The 23,589-nt window shown below is 40.7% G+C and overlaps 1 protein-coding gene across 1 annotated transcript in view; it reads right to left on the reverse strand.

Moving 5' to 3' along the window:
• Positions 1-785: 785 nt before the first annotated feature.
• nyap2a (neuronal tyrosine-phosphorylated phosphoinositide-3-kinase adaptor 2a) overlaps positions 786-23,589 on the reverse strand; it is a 198,647-nt gene continuing 175,843 nt past the window's right edge. Inside the window, exon 7 of the mRNA XM_059963176.1 lies at positions 786-1,172. Within this exon, the coding sequence (XP_059819159.1) occupies positions 942-1,172 (231 nt within the window). The 3' untranslated portion in view covers positions 786-941. The remainder of the gene's footprint in view (positions 1,173-23,589) is intronic.

The raw sequence follows: 23,589 nt of genomic DNA on the forward strand, positions 1-23,589 counted from the left end.
AAGGAAAATCTCTCCTAGGCCTCATTGTTGAGTCGTATACAAAAATCAAACCAAAACCCAATGGTTCAGCATTAAAAAAATTCACCCTAGTGCTTGGAGCATTTGATAATTTTTCCTTTTTAAAAACTCATCATCAATTAGTGCAGACTGGAGAGAGCAGGGCTGTGCAGTAGGAAATGGGAAAACATACCAAACTCTACTGCTGTTTGCATAGGAAAGCAACTGTCATTCTCATTACGAGAACTCTGCAGAGCAGGGTGATATCCTGCTGAAACTGATCGGCAACTAAAGAGGTGGATATCTGCATTCTCCTGCAAACTGAATCACGATTGGTTCCCTTCATTTGTGACATAGGATTAAAAAAACGCTCATAGAACAAAAATATTTAGCACAGGCAGAGAATATCCCATATGTGCTCACCGTGCAGCACCATTGCAAATCTCTGGTTAGAGAACAGGCCTATGGTTTTGTTACACATAGTGGCCAAGAATCAAGCTTCCTCTACTAACCACCTCCTCTCAAGCCTGCCTCTGATTCATTGCAATTTCTTAAAAGCTGACAATAAAATTAATTATATTAAAATCCATTCACATAACAGCACAGCTGTTTAACTATTTATTGTTATAGCAATATTACTTTTAAATATTATTTCACGTGAGTGCTTCTATAAGGCAGCGAGTACCTAGGTCGCTGCCATGGATGATCGGCATGGTAATTGGCTCGGCCTCTGTCATGTGACATGTTGGCTTCAGTCACAGTGAACCATGGTCTCCTCAAGGCAACTGGATCGTTTGAGCCGACAGTACTGAAGGGTTCTGGTGGGCAGACCAATGAGGACGTCAAAGGTCGAACAACAGTCATTGAGGAATTTACTCTTGGAGGGAACCTGTAGGGGTTAGTGGTCAAAACCTTGGGGGAAGCATGCTTCACAGAGGACTTTGTCAGATTGCTGTGTCCCAGAGAACAGTCTGTGGTTTTGAACAGGGTGACGCTGTCAGCTTCAGATTCTTCGTCGTGCTGTTTTTCTTCCAGCTTGGAAGGATGGGCATGCTGTCTTGTTTACAAAGACCTTTATCTGGCTTCTGGCGTGACTTGATCTCTTTACACAAACTGCGCTTCTTCTCAATCATTTCAAGTATTGTGGTGTCTCCATAGAACCACTGTTGATACGCCTGGGTAAAAGAGTAGAGAAGCAGAAACAAAAGCATAAATCCTGCTGTTTGAATCAGAGATTTCTTTTAAAATCCTTTTTTTGATTGTTTTTCATGGGAGGCTCCGCTACTATTTTTCATCAGCTAGTTATCGTGAAACAATGGCAATTGGTATTAATAAAATTGACCTTGTCTCTTTATCTCAGATCATTGCGACACCCATTAACACCATTTTCACAATCATTTATCATCCCTATTAACTGGCAGGCAAAAAATCTAAAGGCCTGGCAAAAAAAAAGTTTCTAATCGCTGATGTATTAAATAAATTAATTTAGTAATTCAGATTTCTTTCCCTCTCACAGTTATATGTTGTGAGAAAAAGTTCAGCGTTTTGCCACTGACCTGATCCACTGTCTTGATACGTGGGGAGATGGTATGCGGTAGCCCCTGGTTTGTAAGTGACAGGAGAGCACGCAAACGGAAGAGCTAAATAAGGATTAAGTTCATGCTGCACTTCGCAACAAGAGCATGCAAAGTACAAGTATGCAGCCAGCGAATGTATTAAAGATAAGAAGCAGGTTTCGGGCATGCACGCAGAAGCTTATAATACATGCATGCGCTGCAGAACGTCATGCCGGATGAATGTCAAACTAGTTGCACTTCACATGTAGAAGGTCATGACAAATGTCTCCCCAGCTTGAGGCTTCTGGCAGCTATCTCCTGTTCCTGTCTGGAAACACTTAGTGGAGCAAAAGTTCAATTCAGATGTTACCCCCGCAGCTGCTGACAAGAGCTGTGCCTGCCGTCGGAAAGGTTTGTCCATGCTCGTGTGTAGCGTGGGCTCCGAAATAAAGCCGCCATCCCCCTGGATGCCGGAGGCTTTTGACACACTCAGCCTGAGATGTCAAAGAGCTGGGATGGACAGTAGTCTTTTGATGGACTTTAAATCATAGCCTCTGGGGTGGTGGGGGGGGGGGGTTGCTATTGCTTGCATGGTGGGGGGAAGGGGTTGGTGCTTTTGCTGGAGCAAGTGGGGGGAGGGTTGATGCTGTTGCTGCTGTTGTGTGTGGGAGCTGGGGAGGGGGCTTTGGGGTGTTAACACTTTCCCTGTCATTCATTCTTTGGGGTTTTCTTCTGTTTCATGGATGTCTGCAAAGAGTAAGGATTTCAGGTTGTATTAAATTGAACCATGGAACCATTGAACATAATTGGCTGGCCCGGTACACACTGGCAACTGAACACCGCAGTGCGTTCGTACCTGGTCATCTTCTGGTCCTCTTGCAGTTGCTCCAAAGACCTGCAAACATAGAAGGATGTCCAGAGAGGTCCCAAACATTCAGAACATCATGAAATAACTTTAGGGAAACAGGCCAGGGGACAGAAGGTGTGTGGGTTTATGTAGCTCGCAGCATGATGGCAGAGTGGTTAGGTTATGACAATCACTTACACGAATGGGTTTTATTTACAATCTAACACCTCAGAGCAAAGTTCATGCTTATCAGGCCATCTTCAGAACAAAGAGTGGAAGTGATCCAGCCTTCTCCTTGATCCTTGCAGTGTCTACCTGAAGTGTATTTTGCCTTGTTAAGCTGCAGTAAACCCTGCATATGACAGGAGGAAAAGCTTGGTGCCAGAGGTGGCAACTAGCCGATTTACGGCCATGACCGTGCAGCTTCCAGAACTCTCCTGTGAAAACAGGAGGAAACTAGTGCAAAGTAGAAGCTTTTTATATAAGATAATACCACAATAAAACAATATTGTTAATTCTAGATGAGGAACATTGCCAAGCACTGTTTTGAAGATGAGCTTCTTTTCTGCCTGGGTGGTAAACATCTGCTTTCGAGCCTCCCTTTTCATCTCCCAAGCAAATACTAATAGGACGGGATTTATCATGGGTGGTTAATCTTGAAACCCAGCTTTATGCTTTGTGGTGGGGGTAGTGGAAAATTCCACCTCAAATTCTCCAGTAAAGGCCACCGTTTTGTATCTCCCTTGTTGATTTTATCAGTTTGAATAATATGAACAAACAGCCTCTATAAAAACAACTTTATTCATTTCCCAGCGAATTGTCAATTGTAAATGAGGAATATGTTCCTACCAAATTATCAACTTCCTATTCCAGCTCACTTTAAAGGAATGAAAAGGTTGGTATCTTCTCCTCAAATCCCTTTGAGATTTGACAAAATATAGTCTATGTATAATAGTAACTAATTTTTGGATTTTAGCTAGCTAAAACTTTGATTTTGCAGATTATTTCATTTATTTTCACTATGATTAAAACTCAAATTTCTTAATATTACATGGGCCAGGAAATTGACTTGTATTTTGTTTCCTCGGCACTTTATGCCCTCATTGTTAGTTTCCCATTCAAGTATATAGTATATTTAACACCATAGAAGGTGATCCAATCAGCCGGTTGAAAAGCATATAAAAGCCAATCATTTGGAGGACACACCACAATCAACAGCACACTGACGATGTTTCCTTGCACGATGATGAAAAACTTGGCAAGTAAGTTGCCAAGATTGGAGAACAACTCAACCCAACCTTAGAAGGGGATTATTTGGCCTATCAAGTCAATGGTGGTTCTCAAGAGGATCCTGCCAATGATTTCCAAACGGATCATTTTGTCTGAAGTGCTCACCATCTCCACACTGAATCCCCGATAAGCCACCTGAAATAGACACTCACCTGTCACCCAGCATGTCTTTGGGGTGCGGGCAGAAACTGGGCCACTTGGCGAAAACACTTCTTTTGGGGGATGCATGGTAGTATGAGAGTTAACACAACCAGTTTACTGCACCACTGACCCAGTTTCAAATCCTGCCTCTGTCTGTAAGGGGTATTTATGTTCTCCCCTTTACTACCCAGGTATTCTGGCTTCCTCCCACATTCCAAAGATGTACAGGTTAGTCGGTTAATTTGTCACGTGGGTGTAATTGGGTGGCGTGGGCTCGTTGATCCAAAAGGGCCTGCCTGCTGCACCTCTAAATAAAAATTAAAATAAACAAATAAGGACATGTGAAGAATACAAGAACTCCACAAAGACTAAGTAATAATTATGAGACTGTGGAGGGCAGAAACTGAGATGGAGGTGTTGGGTAGAAGTTCCGCTGTACCATCCATTAACTTATCAGTCTCATCCATTATCTTTCTTTCTCAATGCCTTCCCCAACTGTACTGGCAACATCTTACTCCAGCTAGTCCTCTCCTTCCTTTCTCTGATCGAGTTCCACCCTTACTCCTGTGATTCCACTCACTCTCCAATTCTTTACCCTTCAGACAATGCTTACTCATTCTGCATGGCAATGTTTATCTTGGTTCCTTCATCTTGGTGAAATTGTTCCAGATAACATAGGTTGAATACTATAATAAAGAGCTTAAGCTTTTGAATAAATGTAATATTTACTTTTAAACAGAATCTATTGTTTATGAGCTTGTAACTAGCATGTCTACAATGACCCCACAGGCACACTGTAAATATGAGCATATTTTACGCAGCAGATTTATAAACAGCTTAATCACATGCTTGTTTTTTCTCCACAAAAGTGTTTGCCCTTGGAGATAACAGAAAGCAGCTGTTTTTGAGATTCCCCTATGGATTACATTTAGCAACAAAAGTAGAGGGTCAGAGAGGAAGGATGTACACAAACCCTGACCACAGTCAATGAACTGTGTTTACATCAAGTACCAAACAAAAAAATCACAACAATGCTTCACAGTAAATGACGGTGGAACAGCATATCAGGAGAAAAGAGGGACAAACTCTTTATTGTCCTAATGTATTTCAAATGCTCATCTTTCAGTCTGCCCTACGATTGCACGTCAATGGTCACAGGCCAGAGTGAATGAGCCTGGTGGAAACTAGTTGCAGAAATGGCCATCGAACAGGTTGAAAACCATCAAGTAGTGATGACGTTGTCACACAAAATTCCAAACACGAGTTGCTCACCTGTGACTTTAAACGTGATTGATCACTTTGTGTATGAGGGTGATAACATAATAAAAACTATAGATTCTTAGTTCCCATGTCTCGCAGCTCTGGGTTAGCGTCAGGCAGGCTGGTGGGGGAGTAGTCTCTGGAGATTAATTGCGAGTCAATTTTCTGAACTAATCACATATTTGATTTTGCCTTGAAAATTTGTGATTTTATAATTTAGATTAAATGTCAAAATACAATCCAGCAGCTAGAATTAATTGAAATGCTTAAAGGAAACATATTTCTTTAAAGGAATTACGTTTTTTTCTCCCTTGACTGAACATGAATCTGAGAGGCAGTGCACAAAATTCAGGAAGGTGTAAAAATAACTTTAAAATAACCTTTAATAGTAGATTACTACAAGGTGCTTTTGGGAAGTCATAGCAAATGTCATGACATGCTGGATTTAGAGAAGTTTGCCTGAAAAATATATCCAGAGAGTCTGGCTCCAGAAGCCTTGCAGTAGTAATTTAATCTTTAAATGCTTGCTTTAGAAGTTTATATTTGCAAATAAAGCTGGAAGACTCTATGGGAAATAAAAGATGCTTGTGAAAGTATCCCACCTTCTCACTTTCTCTTTTACATCGTAAGAAGTGGCCTCTTCTCTCAGGGAAATAATCACAAAATTTAATTGTGGCTTAATACCGTGGTCCTGGAGGAACGTTGTTTCGTTTTTACTGTGCACTGTACCAGCAGTTATGGTTAAAATGACAATAAAAGAGACTTGACTTGACTTAATATATCAAAGGTATTTCAGCCTCTACATTACCTGCACATCTTACATATGAGGTCCTGTTCTTCTGTAGTCTGCTAACTCATGTCCCAATTCACACTAGTTACTTTCAACCATTACTGCTATACTTGCTACATTGGCTCCTGATTAATTAAGACATTTATTTTAAGGTGCCTATATTTGTTGTTATATCATTCCACTCCCCTAAGCCCTCCCCACTCTGTAATCTTTTCCTGTCATATAACCTCCTCTGATATCTGCACTTTCCAAATTCCAATCTCTTGTTCAAGCCTAAATTTAATGGGTACAAGTTTTAATTTGCTTTTAATAGAGATGGCTCAAGCTCCAAGAGAACCATAACGTTGTTATAGGGTTCGGAGGCTTGCATGCCTCAAAGATCTGGAGAGCTATGTTGGCTGGAGTCAGGGCTTTATGCTTTGACTCTTGGTGGGGTCACAAGTCAAAGGCCAGACCACCAGTCCTCCAAGTCTGGGGTTCAGCTCAGAACCAGTAACAATACTTACTGGTCAAACAAAACTGTTATGGAAACAACATTGTAGAATCTGAGTGAGGCAGTATTCCTGACTCTCCACTCGGGACTTGCATGACTGACAGTAGCGAAAAATGAGTTACTAACATGATGAAGGAAACGCTGAACACAACCAGAGATGGAGGACTTCCATTGCTGCCCTAAGGCATATTGGGCAGTAAGTAGAGATGTCCCAAGTTTGGATACTTCTTCATAAACCTTGCCGTATCTAAATCATTCTTCTTTCAAAATGTTTCTGAAAACTTACCTCATTGACCGAGCTTTGAATTATCTGTCCTAATATGTTGGTGTCAAAGTTTGTACTTCATTGTTCCAATGAAGGATGCTGAGGTCTTTTTGCATTAAAGATACTGTACATATAGAAATAGTTCTTGTTGTAAATTACAAGATTTTAGCAATAAATATTCTATGTAGAATGCGCTGTATCTATTGTTATTGCAAAATGAATAATTTGCTGTGTTTCAAATCTTTCTACACTTTTGTGAATATATGTACTTAAGATCCATTGCCGTCTTCATTGCTATCAATAATAAAGATAGCATCTGAAGAAAATCGAAAAGAAATGCAATTTCTATGACGGACAAGCAATAATAGCTTTGTATGTGATTATTGTTGAGACCGCCCTTTTACTTCTGGAATTACACTTCTCTTTTTGACAATCAGCAATGAATCTGACAGATTGATTGATGTGTTTTTATAAAATCATATCAGAATTTTTTATTTACCTTGAAATAGGCATTGTGCAATTAAGAAAGAAGGTAAAACGTTTGAGCTCTAAATTGGTAAATATCACATCCAAAGTTCACAGAATGCAACATTTGCCGTTCCAACAGGTATGATTATAGGACCATTTACTGACACCTAGTGGTTTCTTTGTATTGGAGAACCAGTATCAAAATCAATGACTGTTAAATTATTGACTTCTTTGTGATGGATAAAGAAAATTTTAGCACTTCATTTACAGAGCAGCTGAGATACGCTGCTCATGCATGGTCTATGCAAAAGACTGATGTCACGGATTGCAACATGCTCTGCAAAATATTCCTTATGCTTACTTACGATAACAGATGCTATTTGGTAGAAAAGTACTATTCACTAATAATTAACTCTTGGAGCAGCTGGGCCAAGAACATGGCCTGTGTTTGAAAAAAGGACACCCCAATTCTGTCAGTAACGCAGTGCCAATTTACTATTTATACAACTCTAAATGCTTTTGCTGTTCATGATCAAGAATGACGTAAGTACTAGCCAGACAGGCAATTTTGAAAGTCTGCTGATCTCATCAACCAAGTAAGCTAACACTATGCATACACAATAAACAGCTTTATTTCAAGAACAACCTTGATCTGTGTAAAGCAGCAATTATGTTCCAATGTAAAGGCCACAATGGACTTCCTGAATGTCATGAACAGAGGAGTCAAAATCCTGATTATAAAGCCAATCAAAGTCTTCCCCGGTTCCAGTTTCTGCAGCATTACAATGTGATTGTATTCATTACTTCAGCAGCTTCCTGTCACTTACATTGACCAAGGTTCAACTGAATATTGACCATGTGCATATTAATGAACTGCCTGTACTTGAGTTACAAAGAGATTGTGATTGGATTTGAATGCCTAGTGATTCAAAACATGAAGTTTGATCTCTTTTGGGATGCAATTGGGCACTGCATGCCATCCAAGAACCCAGTCGAGCAACTCAGGAAGAATTAGAATATTCCCAGCAGCTACATGGTCAGGGTGGGTTTCACCCTTATCTACTTACTAAAGTTCTTTTCCTGGAGCCAGTTGACTGTAGAAGTCGCAGCTGTTGCATCAATGTCCCATTGACCATTTAGATAGGATGTAGATGGCTCCAGTGGAAGTGAAAGGCAGAGATGGAAGAAGAAGAAAAGGAACCTTGTGGGCTATGCATTGCAGATCGAAATCAACTGCCTCCATGTAGGGGTCTGACCCAATGGCTCAAGTCACTGTGAGGCTTAGGGTCACCAAAGAGCCAATGATCATAGCCTATGGACAAGTGTTGTGCAGATGGAGTTAATTGTCATGAATCTTTCTTCCCAAACATTGATGCTCTAATGCAGTGATTCCCAAACTGGGTTGAACAGACCTCAGTTAATTGTAGAGGTCCATTGCATACCCATTGCATTGGGAATCCCTGCTCTAAAGGAACACTTTAACTCATGTTTTATTCATGACACTGTAAGGTTTGCTCCTTGCTTTCTTAGGGTTAAGAAAAATTGTCATAAATTCCATCACTGCACCAACATCTGTTGACTGTATTGAAATCTGTTAACATTGATGGTATAGTTATGTTCACGGGTGATGCTGGAATGGTCTACAGTTTGGTGACTTGTGCCTGGAAGTGCCCAGTATCATTTCCTCAGTATAGCTTCCTCAAGTAATGGTACTCTTACTTCAGATGTGACTAAATTGCTTTTGTGAGAAATTTACCCCTAAAGGCTCATCAATTAACAGACTGGAGAAGAAAAGACATGTATTTATATGGAGACAAGAGGTACTGCAGATGCTGGAAATCTAAAGCAGTACACATAATGTGCTAGAGGAGCTCAGCAGGTCAGGTAACATCTATTGATGTCCTGATGAAAGGTCCCGGACTGAAACAATGACTGTTTATTCCCATCCATAGATGCTGCCTGACCTGCTGAGCTCCTCTAGCATGATGTGCAAGTATTTATATAGCATCTCATTCAAAGTCTGACAATTTAAAAATGTCTTTACAGCCAATGAAATATTTTCTGGGATGTAGTAACTTCTATAAAATTATGGCAAGATCAGTTCAACAGTGGCACGGTAATGTAACGTTTAACACAACACTTTACAGCATTGGCATAAGTTTGAAAGTGTGCACAGAACTTCAGAACCTGGGTTATAGGGGAAGGCTAAATTAGTTGGGACTTTATTCCCTAGGGCATGGAAGAGTGAGGGGACATTTGATCGAGGTGTGCAAAATTATAAGGGGTATAGATAGGGTAAATGCAAGCAGGCTTTTTTCAATAAGGTTGGGTGAAACTAGAATTAGAGGTCATAGGTTAAGGGTGAAAGGTGAAGTGTTTAAGGAAAAACATGAGGTGGAATATCTTCACTCAGAGGGTGATGAGAGTGTGGAATGAGGTGCCAGCAGAAGTGATGGATGAGGGTTTGATTTCAACATTTAAGAGAAATTTGGATAAGTACAAGAATGGGAGGCGGGTGTGGAATAGGTGTGGAGAGCTATGGTCCAGATGCAGTCAATGCAAACAGGCAGAATAATAGTTTGGCACTGACTAGATGGGCTGAAGGTACTGTTTCGGCGCTGTAGTGCTCCGTGACTCGATGACGCTGTGACTTCTATGACTCAATTAACAGAGAGAAACAAAATAGTGCCAGGCAAGAAGTGTGTGGAGATCTGTCATTCAAAAGGTGGAAATAAGTGGCTGAGCTGGTTAAGGCAGAATCACAGAGATGACCTCACGTGGAAGAGTAGACGTGAATGTAAAGTAATTCATCTGAACCAGATCCTGCCATTGAAGACTGGAAAAAGAGATGCTGAAGAAACAGATAAAGCAGAAGCAATGCTGTCTTTGTTGCTATAAAAGTTATGGAGAAAGATTGGCTTTGTTTGTCATATGCACATCAAAACATACAGTGAAATATGTCGTTTGCATCAAATCAAATCAGTGAGGATTGTGCTGGGTTTCCAGTGCCAACAGAGCATGCCCACAACTCACTAACCCTAACTATGTCTTTGAACTGTGGGAGGGGAACCCATGCTATCACGGGGAGAACATGCAAACTCCTTACAGAAAGCAGCAGAAATTAAACCCTGACCTTACAACTGACACTATAAAGCTTTGCACAAAACACTACACCACCACCCTGTCGTTTCCTTAGAGATGAGCAGGTGGGAGGTCAAAGTTAGCTGATTAAAACTAATTCTGGTGTGAAAATAAAAAGGAATAATATGCTGAAAGTATTCAGCAGGTTAGATAACATCTGCAGAGTCAATGGAAAGGAATAGAAGAGCTGGAAGGTGATTGGTGGAGGTTACAAAGTTGTGCCGGTTAATGGTTTTGTTGACGGATACAATAAGGGAAGGAAACTTGACAACAGATGAAAGGTCATCAGCCTGAGATATTAATTCTGCTTCTTTTCTCACAGTATTTCTAGCTTTTACTTGAATTTCCAACATTCACAGTATTCTACAAATGTAATCTTATTATTACTTGAATGTCCTTTAATAGGTATCACCAGAAATTACTACTATTGCACAAAGTCTAGAATTAGCCTCAGTTCTTTTTGCAAGACTCTCATTTTAGCATTTCTGGATGTTTTCTTGAATGTTTTTCATTGTATTTCCATTTGCGTCATATACAGTAAAGCGGAAAGCGAAATGGAAGAATGTGGTTCAAATGGAACCTTCCTCAGCTTTAAGTATATTGAACATAATACTTATGTATATGAATATAATGACTTTATTTAAAGCTGCTCTACCATGAGCAAGCACAGAATGGCTTTCTTTCGTGCTCTAACAGTTGTAAGATTGGATGCTAGAGGAGGCCCTGTATTGCTGAACTGGCATGCAATGGCTCCCTCTGTTGGCTATGATGAGGAATGAACAAAACTCAGCATGTTCTTCAGTCAGGAATGTTTTGTGGATTAGATGTTGTTGCAGTTTAGAGCAGAAATTGACAGAAAGTAGAAGGGGAATATGCAGAACAGAAAAATAAGAAGAGGGAATAATAGATTAAGATGACTCTTACATCAAAGGATGGAGTGTAGGGTGGGCACAGTAGTGCAGCGGTTAACGTCACACTGTTACAGCACCAACTATCAAGGTGCAATTCCTGCCACTGTCGGATAGGAGTTCGACCCGTGACCCTACGTATTTCCCTTGGGCGCTCTGGTTTCCTTCCACATTCTGAACACGCAAGGGTCAGAAGGTTAATCAGTCACGTGGGTGTAATTGAGCAGCACAGGCTCGTTGGGCCAAAAGGGCCTATTACCATTCTGTATCTCTAAATAAATAAATAAAAATTAAAAGCCAAATCAAGCACAGAATTCAAGTTCATGTTTAATTTTCATTCAACCACACACGAATACCCATGAATACAGCCAAATGAAACAGCGTTACTCTGGGCCCAAGGTGCAAAACGCATTATCTACAGATATAAACAGCACAAAGCACATGTAGCACATGTAAGATAGCAAGCACATATAAAATACCAGTTAATTACAGTCAGGCAACAAAAATATATAGTCCCAGAGCTTGAGTCGATAAATGTTGAAAGACTCTGTAGTCTAACACAGTACTGATTGTCTTCTGCCGAGCGAACACCAGGAGGAGGGCAGCGCCAACTGCAGCTTGGATGCCACACCGCAGCACCTCGGATGGAGGGCAACGATTCCAATGCCTCTCTCCTGGGCGGCTGTAAACAGCCAACACCATAGCTTAAGGCCTAGTCCTTGCTACGACCAAGACCCTGCAGCTCCCACGCCGCCCACTCCAGCTGTCCGCCAATAAATCAATTGGACTTACAGCATTCCACATTAGCGATATCCAGTGGGACCTTGCGATCACTCGCTGTTGGACCGCACACTGCCTTCACGCACCGACTCCTCCAGCGCCTCTGTGACGGAGGCAGCGGCAGCACAATCCGCACCGTTTCCAGCTCCTTCACTTTTCTGCCAAAGAGCAGCACACTGATGGGGTAGATCTGCAATGCTTTAAGCTGCTAATGTCCAGCAGGGTCTCGTGGTCATTAAATATATGTTTGAAAAGGCCAATAACGCCTTTTGGTTGACCCAAAAGAAGCCGCCGCGATTGGATGTCATCTTACCAGAAGAATTGGAGAAGGACCGAAGAATTGATTGACAGCTGGGCTGAGTAAAGGATTGGGGAAAAGCAGGATTATTAGAAAGCATTCTTCTCCTTTTTTCCGTGAGTTTCTTCCCTTGTCACGCACCATGTTTAACTTAAAAATGGAGAACACATCTTATAAACACCTATTTCAGCCAGAAAACATATTCGATTATTTTAATACCCAGATTAATCTCCGACTATGACTGTTGGACTTGCTTTGGTATGGCACATCAGTAAAGTAGGATAATCCAATGCACAGCTAACAGATCGTCACTGCTTATTCAATGCCTTGCTGTTTGGGCAGTTTTTGGCACACAATAATTTTCCCACAGTCTGACAGAAAGTGATTTCACTAATTATAACCTTAAGGTTCCTTAAATACACAATAGTCCAAATGCTTATTTATACTTATAGGTCATTAATCCTCGGCAACTATGTTCTGCAGCTTTTGTTGATCTGGATAGGATGTCAGTTTAGAATGGGAGGGGCTGAAAGTTTGTGAATTCATGTTTATGAGTACAGGGATTAGCTCCAAAATGACAACACTAGAGTTTTTGAAACCATTGTTTGTTTATAAAATAATAAATATGGAGAGCGCATTAAAATATTCAAAAAACTTTCAGTAGAAGAGATGTGGACCAGATAGCAAAGTATTTAAGAGAGTTAACTGAAGGAGCAGTCAGAAAGGAAGCATTTAATGACAATGTAAACACGAGAGATTCTGCTGGTGCTGGAAGCTGAGAGCAACTCACAGAAAATGCTGGAAGAATTCAGCAAGTCAGGTCGCCTCTACAGAGGGGAATGAACAGGCAAGGTTTCGAGCCGAGACTCTTCATCAGAGTAGAAAAGGAAGAGGGCAAAAGCCAGAATAAGAAGGTGGGAGGAGGGGAAAGAGTACAAGCTGGCAGGTGATAGGTGAAACCAGGTGAGGGTTGGGGAAGGGAGATAAAGTAAGAAACCGGGAAGGGATAGGTGGAAGAGGCAAAATGCTGAGGAAGGAATCTATAGGAGAGGGCAGCCTGACTATGTCAGAACAGGAGGGAGGACAGGCACCAGAGGGCAGTAAAAGGCAGATGAGGAGTAGAGAAGGGCTGAGAAGGTAACCAGAATGGGGAATGGAAAAAGAGAGAAAGAGGAAGGGGAAAGAAATTATAGGAAGTTGGATAAATCAATCTTTTACAAATAACATGAGAGTTTTAAGAAGGACTTCCAGAGGGTAAATAGCCATAAATATGCCAAATATTGAATGTTGGGAGTAGGGTGTGTCCACATAACTGAGAAGCCTATTTGTGAAGTCATATAACTGGGCAAAGGAAGCAAAAAAGACAAAATAGAGTGCAGTAGCTTGCCTTCACAGAATTCTCAGAAAACTAGTCATATGGATAATGGGATCAAGCATGGAAGGAATGAAATAACAAAGAAGGTGATCAAAGATAAGTGTGTGCTAAGAATTGAATATAAGATTAGAAACTCATGCCTGCAACAAATCAGTACTGTCTAACTACCTGAACAACATTAAGGGTATATGAAGCAAGGAAAGTTTGTTGGAAGCTTGGGTCTTCTTAACAAGACTGTAAGACCATAAGACATTGGAGCATAATTAGACCATTTGATATATCGACTCTGCTCCACCACTCAAGCATGGCTGATCATTTTCTCCCCTCCTCAGTCTCACTTCCGTGGCCTTCCCCCTTAACCTTTGATGCCATGTCCAATCAAGAACCTACCAAGCTTTGCCTTAAATACTCCATGGCCTAGCTGCCTGTGGTAATATTCTCCCTCCCTTCAAAACAAAATTGCGGAAATCTTTTTTCATCAGCAATGGCTATTTATACCTGAGCAAAACCACTCCTAGTTTATCTATTTATTTATTTAGTGATTCGGTGCAAGTTAGGCCTTTCTGCTTCTTCACGCCACACCACTCCAGGAATGCCTGACAAACCGATTAACTCTAACCTAATCACAGGGCAATTAACAATGTCCAATTAATCTACTGGGCAAGTCTTTGGACTTTGGGAGGAAATTGGAGGACCTGAAGAAAATCCATGCATCCCATGGGGAGGATGTAAAGAGACTCCCTACAGAATGGCACTGGAATTGAACTATGAGCTCTGGAATGCCCCGAGTTGTAATAACATCCCACTAATCGCTATGCTCCATTTCTCTCAGTGAACCCCATCTCTGCAGTTATACAACGTGCTAGCTTCAGAGAATTTCTAACTGTACATTCCCTTAGGCCACATAAAAGTGAAGATAGCATCAAGATCAGATTAATCGCAACAGATTGTGAAACAAACTGTTTTCTCTTAGTGACGATGAAGAAATCTTGCCAGACAGTATTAGCAAGTCTCCCATATAATGACACATCCTCTAGTCCAAGTGTAAATTGTGACAGAAAATAGCACGTTTCAAAAGTGCAGCAGTACAGAAAATGCAAAAGCTTGCAGCTTGCTGCTGGAACTCTTTCCACACATTCCACTCTGTCAGTCGGCATAGTGGATGCATCTCCCAAATCTCCCGCGGAGACTATTTATAACTCTGCCTGCATGTGGCATTTGTGACCACATCAGCAAACAACTGTCAAACAGCTGGAAAAGCTCATTCAGGACAATGTTCAACACTTGTTGAAGCTGCCCCTGCTCACTGCCACAAGTTCAAGATAGGAACGCCGCCCTCTCTTTCGTAAGGGGACAAAAAAAATTGATACCTACATTTCCATTTCTTAAATGCAAATTAAACACATCCAGAGCATGAAAAGTTGTAAAACGATTAATGAAGAGACAGTAGCATGGTGGTTAACGCAACTGCTTTACAATGCCAGCGGTCTCTGATCTGTCTGCAAGGAATGTGCACATTTTCCCTGAGACCACATGGGTTTTCCCTGGGTGCTCTGGTTTCCTCCCACATTCCAAAGACGTACGGTTATGGTTAGGAATAATAAAGTGTGTGCATGCTGCATTGGCGCCTAACGCGTGGCAACACACCCAGCACAATCCTCGCTGAGTTGATTTGACGCAAACATTGCATTTCACTGTATGCTTTGATGTTTTGATGTGCATGTGACAAATAGAGCTAACTTTAAAAAATAAAGGTTAAAGTTTTATGACTTTGTTGGCTAAGTCTGGTGTAAACTGTAGTTCCGATATTTGTTTAATTGTAGGTTTCTAGATAACTCAACCAGTTCACGTGTGTCCTTCGGGAAGGGAAGGTCATCACCTCAACCCGTTTAGATTACAACTAAAGTTTATAGCTGAGAATGCAATTTGCCCAGTGGGATATCAGCCCACATATGCATAAATATTATGATCATGCCCACTTTGCAAGGACAGTTTAAAATAAATGAACCAATGCTTTAAACATTAAAATATCATTCCACACACTGAGATCAATAGGTTTTAATCAGCTCAGCTCAATTGCCTAATGCATTCCTTCATGGGCTTTTTATGCTTCGCTCACTTGTTTTGTGTTATGATGATATCAGTAAAAGATTTGAATACAAGTTAAGCTTCAGAAATTCGCACTGAAAAATATTCAGTTTCTTAGTGTCAGAGCATTACTGTAGGGTATTGTTGGCAGGGACTCTCTCTTGCTGAGCTAAAGGCTTCTCCTGACTACATCCTTTCCATTGATCATAGAGGCAATGATTTGATTTCCTCAGGTCAGTAAGGAAGGTAGACAGAACATAAGACACTATAAGTAGCAAAGAGAGATTTGTAGTTTAAAAAGGATGATCTCATTCTCAGGATATCCAAAATTTTATCTCAAATATATATAGTACAGGCAATGTTACTTTGAAAATACAGTGGATTCCTTTTAATTGGGCCATTGTAATTGGGGCAGCTGCTTATTTGGGATAATTCTTAAAGAACTAAAACTAGTAGAGAAAACTGCTGGGATTCCCTTAGGCAACACGAGTGAATCTGCAGATGCTGGAAATAAATAAAAACACAAAATGCTGGCAGAACTCAGCAGGCCAGATAGCATCTATGGGAGGAGGTAGTGACGATGTTTCGGGCCAAAACCCTTCATCAGGGATTCCCTTAGTTTATTCAGGACACTATGTTACTTAATTGGGAAAGGAGAGTCTTGCCAAAAAGGTTCTAACTAGCACGAGTTACATGCACTTGTGTGGCCATTGAATGCTTAGAGCCATCAGCTTTTAAACAGTGGCAGCTGTGTGTGTTTGTGTTCGAAAAGCAGTGATTTTTGTCAGTGATAGCTGGCCGGGAATAAGCAGTGAGACAATTCAGAACTGTTTTGCTCACTGTGGTTTCAAACATTCAGGCTTGGAGATGCCAGAAACAGCCAAAAGAGAAAAAGAAATAATTTCACTACTTCAACAAGTTAGAAACTATGAAGAAGTTGAAGATATCAACAACCATCTGGAATGTTTCAATGAAGGTGAAGATTTGGAAGATGCTGTCCTTGATAGCCCACTATGAAGGCAGACCATTTTCTGCACCAGGTATTCATTGCATACACTGGATGAATTCCTCTGTCTATTACTATTAGGAATGAATACACAGTTTTCTAGTGCTCTAGTACTATTGGTTGTATTCTAATTTGTTCTGTATTTCATTTAAATACATAACTTGTTTTTCAGTTTGTAATTTTTATACCTTCCTAACTATGTCCATAAAATTTTGGCTAATTGAGCCAACTGCTTAATTGGGCCAAAACGCTCTATTCCTGATGTGATCCATTTAACTGGAATGCACTGTATTGTCAAAACTGCTTGAAGGGAAACGTGACAACTAACCTGCTTTCAGCAAGTTCCATGTGACTCATTTATTTACTGAGTAGTCATATATTATGGAAACAGGCTCTTTTCCCCATTAGTTCTGTGCTACAGAAAACACCCAGTTCCATTAACCCTACTTTAATCATTTATTCTCCTGACATTCCCATTAAATCCTCTCAGATTCTACTACTTACCGACATGCTAGGAGCAATTTGTGGTGGCCAACTAGTTTTTCAGCCTGCATATCTCTGAGATCTGGGAAAAATCTGGAGCATCTGCAGGTAATTCATGCAGTCAGAAGGTGAATGCGCAGACTCCACGCAGATTAGGCTCTAGGTCACTGGAGCCATGAGACAGTAGCCCTGCCAGCTTCACTATTATGCTATCCCTTGTTGGTTTACGAGAAATGTGTGGACCAAGATGCCAGGTCTTAGAATTGCTTTATTCAGCCTTGCATATTCTATGGAAGACAGAACCATTGGCACTCTGCCACCTTGCAAACTGAACTGAAATCTTTGACGATATGCTGAGATTCTACATCCAAGCAGGAGGTGGTGGACCGCGCTGACACGTTGTTGGCTGCCTACAAAACTTCTAAAGAATCCGCTTCTGATTTACACTCACTGCAATCTCCTTTGAAGCATCGTACATTTGCTTAAAGGGAAGGTTCTCAAGCATGCAGGTACAGCACCTTTAAGCTGAATCAAAATCAGAATCAGCTTTAATATTATTGGCATACGTCGTAAAGCTTGTTTTTATGCAGAAGCAGTACATTGCAATACATAATAATAAAAACTGTAAATTATAGCAAGTACATATATATATATATATTTGAAAAGTCAAATTAAATAAGTGGTACAAAAAGAGAAAAAAAATACATCGCCATAGCCGTAAGAGAGGGAGGAGGGGAGGACTCCAGGCCAGGTTAAGCTGCCGAAGGTTCATCCTCTTTCTACCCAGCATCTTGATAGCAAACATACAGTCACTGGAGAACAAGACTGAGGACCCAAAGGCAATATGGCTGTATCGGAGGGAAATGAGAAACAGCTGTATTCTGAGCTTCACAGAGACGTGGCTCAGTCCGAACAGACCAGATTTGATGATCACAGCAGAGGGCTTCTTGATAAACCATATGGACTGAACTGCTGATTCAGAGAAGGCAAAAGGTTTGCTTTTTTATGATAAACTCTCTGAAATACTCAGTCTTGGTCCTTCAGCCTGGAACAATTATCGATTAAGTGCCAACCACCCTACTTGCCAAGAGAGTTCTCCTCCCTGATCCTGAATGCTGTTTACATACTGCCAAAAGCTGATGTTAGCTAGGCACTTGGGATATTGAAAGCTGCCCTGACTATACAAGAAACTGCCCACCCTGACCCATATTTCAAATTATAGTTGAGGACTTCAGTCAGGCTTACTTGCCCAATTACCATCAACATTTAACCAGCAGCTCTATGGATCCTAATACTCTAGACCACTGCTGTACCACGATTGGGAATGCCTACCATTCCATGCGCATTTCGAGAAATCTAATCACCTGGGAGCCCTAATCCTACCTGACTGACAGGCAGAGGCTAAAGAGCAAAGATCCAGAGATAAGGACAACAATGAAGTGGTGACAGAAGACAAAGGAGTGGTGTTGGGATTACTTTGAGCTGGTGGACTGGTTGCAACTAGTGAAAGCCTTTGATTCTGTTGTGCATCTTTGTATCCACTGAGCATGCCCACAAGAAAATGAATCTCAGGGTAGTACATGGTGGCATATACAAACTTTGATAATAAATTTACTTTGAACAATGAACCATCTAAATCTGAAGGAGTTCATGCTCTGTTAGGGATTATTCTAGAGTTAGGAAATTAAGGATAACTTTTAAACTACAAGGTTATGTTGATAGAAGAAGTGTTTGGAAAATAGGTAATGGAAGAGTGTCTAACTTTATCAAAATGGGATGACACACAGAGTTATGGAAATTGGAGTTGCTTCATTGTACTTGAAATTTGGGGAATGAATAGTAAAGTACAGACAATAATTTTTTATAACCCCTGTGATAGATTAACACCTAATAGATTGGAAAGTGTGGGTGTAAATGGAAAAAATAAGATTACATGGTGTGGGAGTTTTCATGCTGATTGTTCTACGTGGAGTTGTAGTGACGCAGAAGTGAATGGGATGGTGGTGGAAGACTTTCTGGAAGAAAAGTGTTTGGTGTGCTTGAACGATGGTAGGAGTACAAGGATACATCTATTTAGCAACACTGTTTCTGCTATAGACCTGATGCTGGTATCTGAACATATAGCAAGTGTGTGTTACTGGGAAGTGTATAATGATGTGACAATGGGGAAGGATCATTTCCCCGTTATCTGTAAAATGGGAATAGCTGTGTATCGGAGGAAAGGATCTCATATCCCCAGATGAAATTTTAAAAAGACTTATTGGGATGTATTTGATCATTTACCGGTACAGAATATGGAAGTAGATTTCATGATCATTTGGTTTTGGAGAAACAATGCCTTGTGCTCTCTATTCAACTAAATATCTATGAAATCAATTCCTAGTTTGTTTGGAGATAACAAAAGCAGAGCTTTTCCCTGGTGGACAGATGAATGTGAAAGAGCTGTGAAGAAGTGAATAAAGCCTTTTTCAGAAAGTTAGGCAGTGTTATTCCTATTTGTCTCTCATGTAGAATAAAAGAGCTCATGCTATAGTCAGTAAAGTGGTGATAATGGTAAAGAAAATGTATCAGAGAATGTACAGTGATAGTATTGGGAAAGAGATCCAGGTAGGGGAAATTTGGGGTATGATACAGAAAATGGGGAGGGGGGAGAGTTAGAAAACTTGATGCATTGCCAGTTTTGCATGGTGGGGAAAAAGTTGCAGTTACGGACCTTGGAAAAGCAGAATTATTAGCAAAAACATATGTCAATTTTGGCAGGCAATCCTCAGAATGTTGAGAAAAAATTTTCCAGTTCCTGCTTGAATGTTGAATTTACATTGTCTGATCTTAAAAGGGCTAATAGTAGTGCTGGTCAGACATCACTTGGGAAAGATGATATTTGTAATACGTTAACATGGTTATCAGATTTGAAACTGATATTGGCTTTGAAATTATTTAATACCATTTGCATGAAGGGCAACTTCCTGCTTCCTGGAAATTGGTGGTGGGTGTCCCTCTATTGAAACCTGATAAGGGTCAATCATATCCTTCCAGATATTGATCTACTTCACTAACTTCACATGTATGTAAGATAATGGATCAATGGTTATAGCAAGGCTTATTTAATTTGTGGAAAGTAGTGGAATATTAGTTTTATACCAACCTGTATTTTATAAACGAGGAAGAATGATAATGGACTCAGTGTAAAGTTGGAATCTGATATTCATAAGGCCCAAGTTAATAAAAAATTAGTGGTAGCAGTTTTCTTTGACGTAGAGAAAGCTTATGATATGTTAAAGACACAAGGATTGCTGCTTAAACTGGAAATAATTGGAACAGGTGGTAGAATGTTCAATTGGATTCAAGATGTTTTATGTGATAGGAAGGTACAAGTTAGGTGGGAACAACATGCTCTAAGGAGTATGAAATAGAATGGGACTCCACGGGGGAGTGTGTATAGCTCGCTCTTTTTTAATATTATGATTAATTTTAGCTAGGAAAATTCAGGCAGGTATTAATCAAATAGAGGAATGGGGACATTGGTGGTGCTTTAAAATTTTTGTTGCACAAAGACTGGTTATTTTTCTAAAAGGAACATTACACCCACAATTGACCTCAAGTTTCAGTCTATGGTAAGTCTCTTAAACAAGAGTCTGTGGTAAAGTTTCTAGGTATGGTATGTGGATATATTCTATGTATTTCAAGGCTAACGTGGAAGGTGCATGTGAATAAAGATCTTGAGAAGTGTAAAAAAAAGGCTGTTAATGTGCTTAGCTGGGTGTGTTTGGGGTGTGAGTAGGAGGTCACTTAGACTAAAGTATATTGCTTTAATCAGATCTGTCTTTGATTATGAATGTGAGCCTCACTAGTGGTCTTAAATCCTCTAAATTAAATTCAAACGCAAGCACTGAGATTATGTTATGATACTATTAAATCATCCCCAATTTCAGCACTAGAGGGTGAAGTACCTTTATACCTATGCAGGTTACAGTTAGCAATGGCTTATTGGGTTAATGTAAAGAGGTCATAAAGTTGGTCATCCAATATTAGCAACATTGGTAGAGTGTTGGGAGCACTGTATTCATAAGGTCTTCCGTTTTTGGTGGATGGGAAATGATTGGACCTAAAATCTTGTGTTGTTTAATGTGGATTATGGTCCAGGTGTACTCCTTTCTGTCACTCCTCCGTGGTTTTTCCCGTGGTTGATTTTGGCCTTCAGGAAAAGGTCAAGATAACGAATGATTATCAGTGGCACAGGGTGTTCAGCAATATTTGTAAGACAGATATTGTAGATTCTTAGATATCTACATATATGATTCAAAAGATCCAGTGACAGGTTGATCAGGTGTTTTTGTTTATGTTCCAAAGTTTCAGGTGACTATTAAGAAAAGATTATTGGACGAAGTATCAGTATGCACATCTGAGATGGTTGCTACCATTTTAGTCTCGCAATGGGTCGAAGAAGTATGCCCTGATTATGTACTCCCATGTTTTGATTTGCTCTAATTCTTGACACCTATTAAAGCAAGTACTTAAAAATGGAGGTCAGCCTTGAGATTGGACAATATCTGTTGAGGCTGCAGGGTCTAGGCTTGTGTATAGTATTTTATGGGTTCCAGTAAGGTGGCGGCATGCTAGAACACAGCGGCTTCTCTGGGGTCAACTAAAGGTGCACTTCTCTTGTTAAACTGAATTTTTTTAATGATCATAAGGCTAAACTAAATTCCAAGAACAACAGGTACAGCATCAGTGATCTGTTTGTTGTTCAGAGCAACCAGCCAGGGTGTCAAAGGAGCCAATGGATGAGTCAGAGAAGGGAAAACTGGTGCTTGGATCGGAGAAGGAGAAGTCGGTGCTTGGACTAGAGAAGGAGAAGCTGGCAGACAGGCTGGAGAAGGGGAAGCTGGCAGACAGGCTGGAGAAGGAGAAGCCGGCAGACAGTCTGGAGAAGGAGAAGCCGGCAGACAGTCTGGAGAAGGGGAAGCTGGCAGACAGTCTGGAGAAGGGGAAGCTGGCAGACAGGCTGGAGAGGGTTCCAAGGAGCAGACCTGGATGCAGACTCTGCTACTACCTGCTACTCAAAGACATTGGAGATGGTGCACAAAAGCAGCACGCAGTGCAACCGAGAGTGACTGTCTTGGATGTTTCTCTTGCAATTGCAAGACCCTGTTGGTCGTTGATAATGTAAGATGCTGCAGGACTGTTTCCTGTACTCGGTGGTGAGACGGGCAACAAGGCAGCAGTGTGACCTTGGTTGTAGCAATGACTAGGGTCTAAGCTGTGGGCCTGCCTGCTACAACAGTGCATACGAGAAGACGCTGGAGACAGTGTAGTATGGCGTCTGTGTCTGGTTCGGAGCTGGCCTCTCCCATAAGAGCTGTCCTCAAGTGTTTGACAGGTAGGATGACAGGCTGGAATTCCAGGAGCTGTGCCATTAATTTGCATGTTGCTCAGGGACCTGGATGATACATGTGTTTTCTTTCATAATGATGTGTGTGTGGTTTTTTACTCTCTCTCTTGCTATTTTAAATGTATGCTATGTACCCTGGCCCCAGAGGAATGCCGTCTTGTTCAACTGTATCCATGTATGGTTTGAATGATAATTAAACTTGATTTGATTTGATTTGAAGGAAATGAAGTGGCAGACATTCTTGCCAAGCAATCATTAAAAATTAAGGATATAAATGTAGTGGTGTCTTTGCATAACGGTGTGATGAAAACCATAATTAAAAAGTCTATTCAATCACTGTAGCAACAAAGTTGGGATAAGAAATAGAAGGGATAACATTTTTATAAAATTCAGAGGATGGTGGGAACTCAACTATAGATCGGTATTAAAGGAGAGAAGTTATGCTTACACATTTACATACTATCAGAATCTGAATCAGAATCAGGTTTGACATCACAGGCATATGTCATGAAATTTTTTAATTTAGCAGCAGTAGTACAAAGTAATAAATAACAATATAGAAAGAAAGTAAATCAACTACAGTAAGCACATATACGAGGGGTGATTGAAATGTTTGTGGCCTAAGGTAGAAGGAGTCAATTTTAGAAAACCTAGCACATTTATTTTTCAACACAGTCCCCTCCTACATTTACACACTTAGTCCAGCGGTCATGGAGCATACGGATCGTGGATCTCCAGAAAGTGTCCACAGATGGGTGATTGATAAGTCTGTGGCCCAAGCTGGAAGGAGATGGGTTATACAGCTCTCTTTACATGCACATGCAATTCAACTCTTTGAATGATTATGCAGAAAGTTTGAAGTTAATAACTCATCAGGGGTGATTGATAAGTTTGTGGCCCAAAGTAGGAGGAGATCAATCACCCATCTGTGGACGCTTTCTGGAGGTCCAAGATCCGTTTGCTCCACGACCACTGGATTAAGTGTGTAAATGTAGGAGGGGACTATGTTGA

Source organism: Hypanus sabinus, chromosome 2, assembly GCF_030144855.1.
Source record: "Hypanus sabinus isolate sHypSab1 chromosome 2, sHypSab1.hap1, whole genome shotgun sequence".
Lineage (NCBI taxonomy): Eukaryota > Metazoa > Chordata > Chondrichthyes > Myliobatiformes > Dasyatidae > Hypanus > Hypanus sabinus.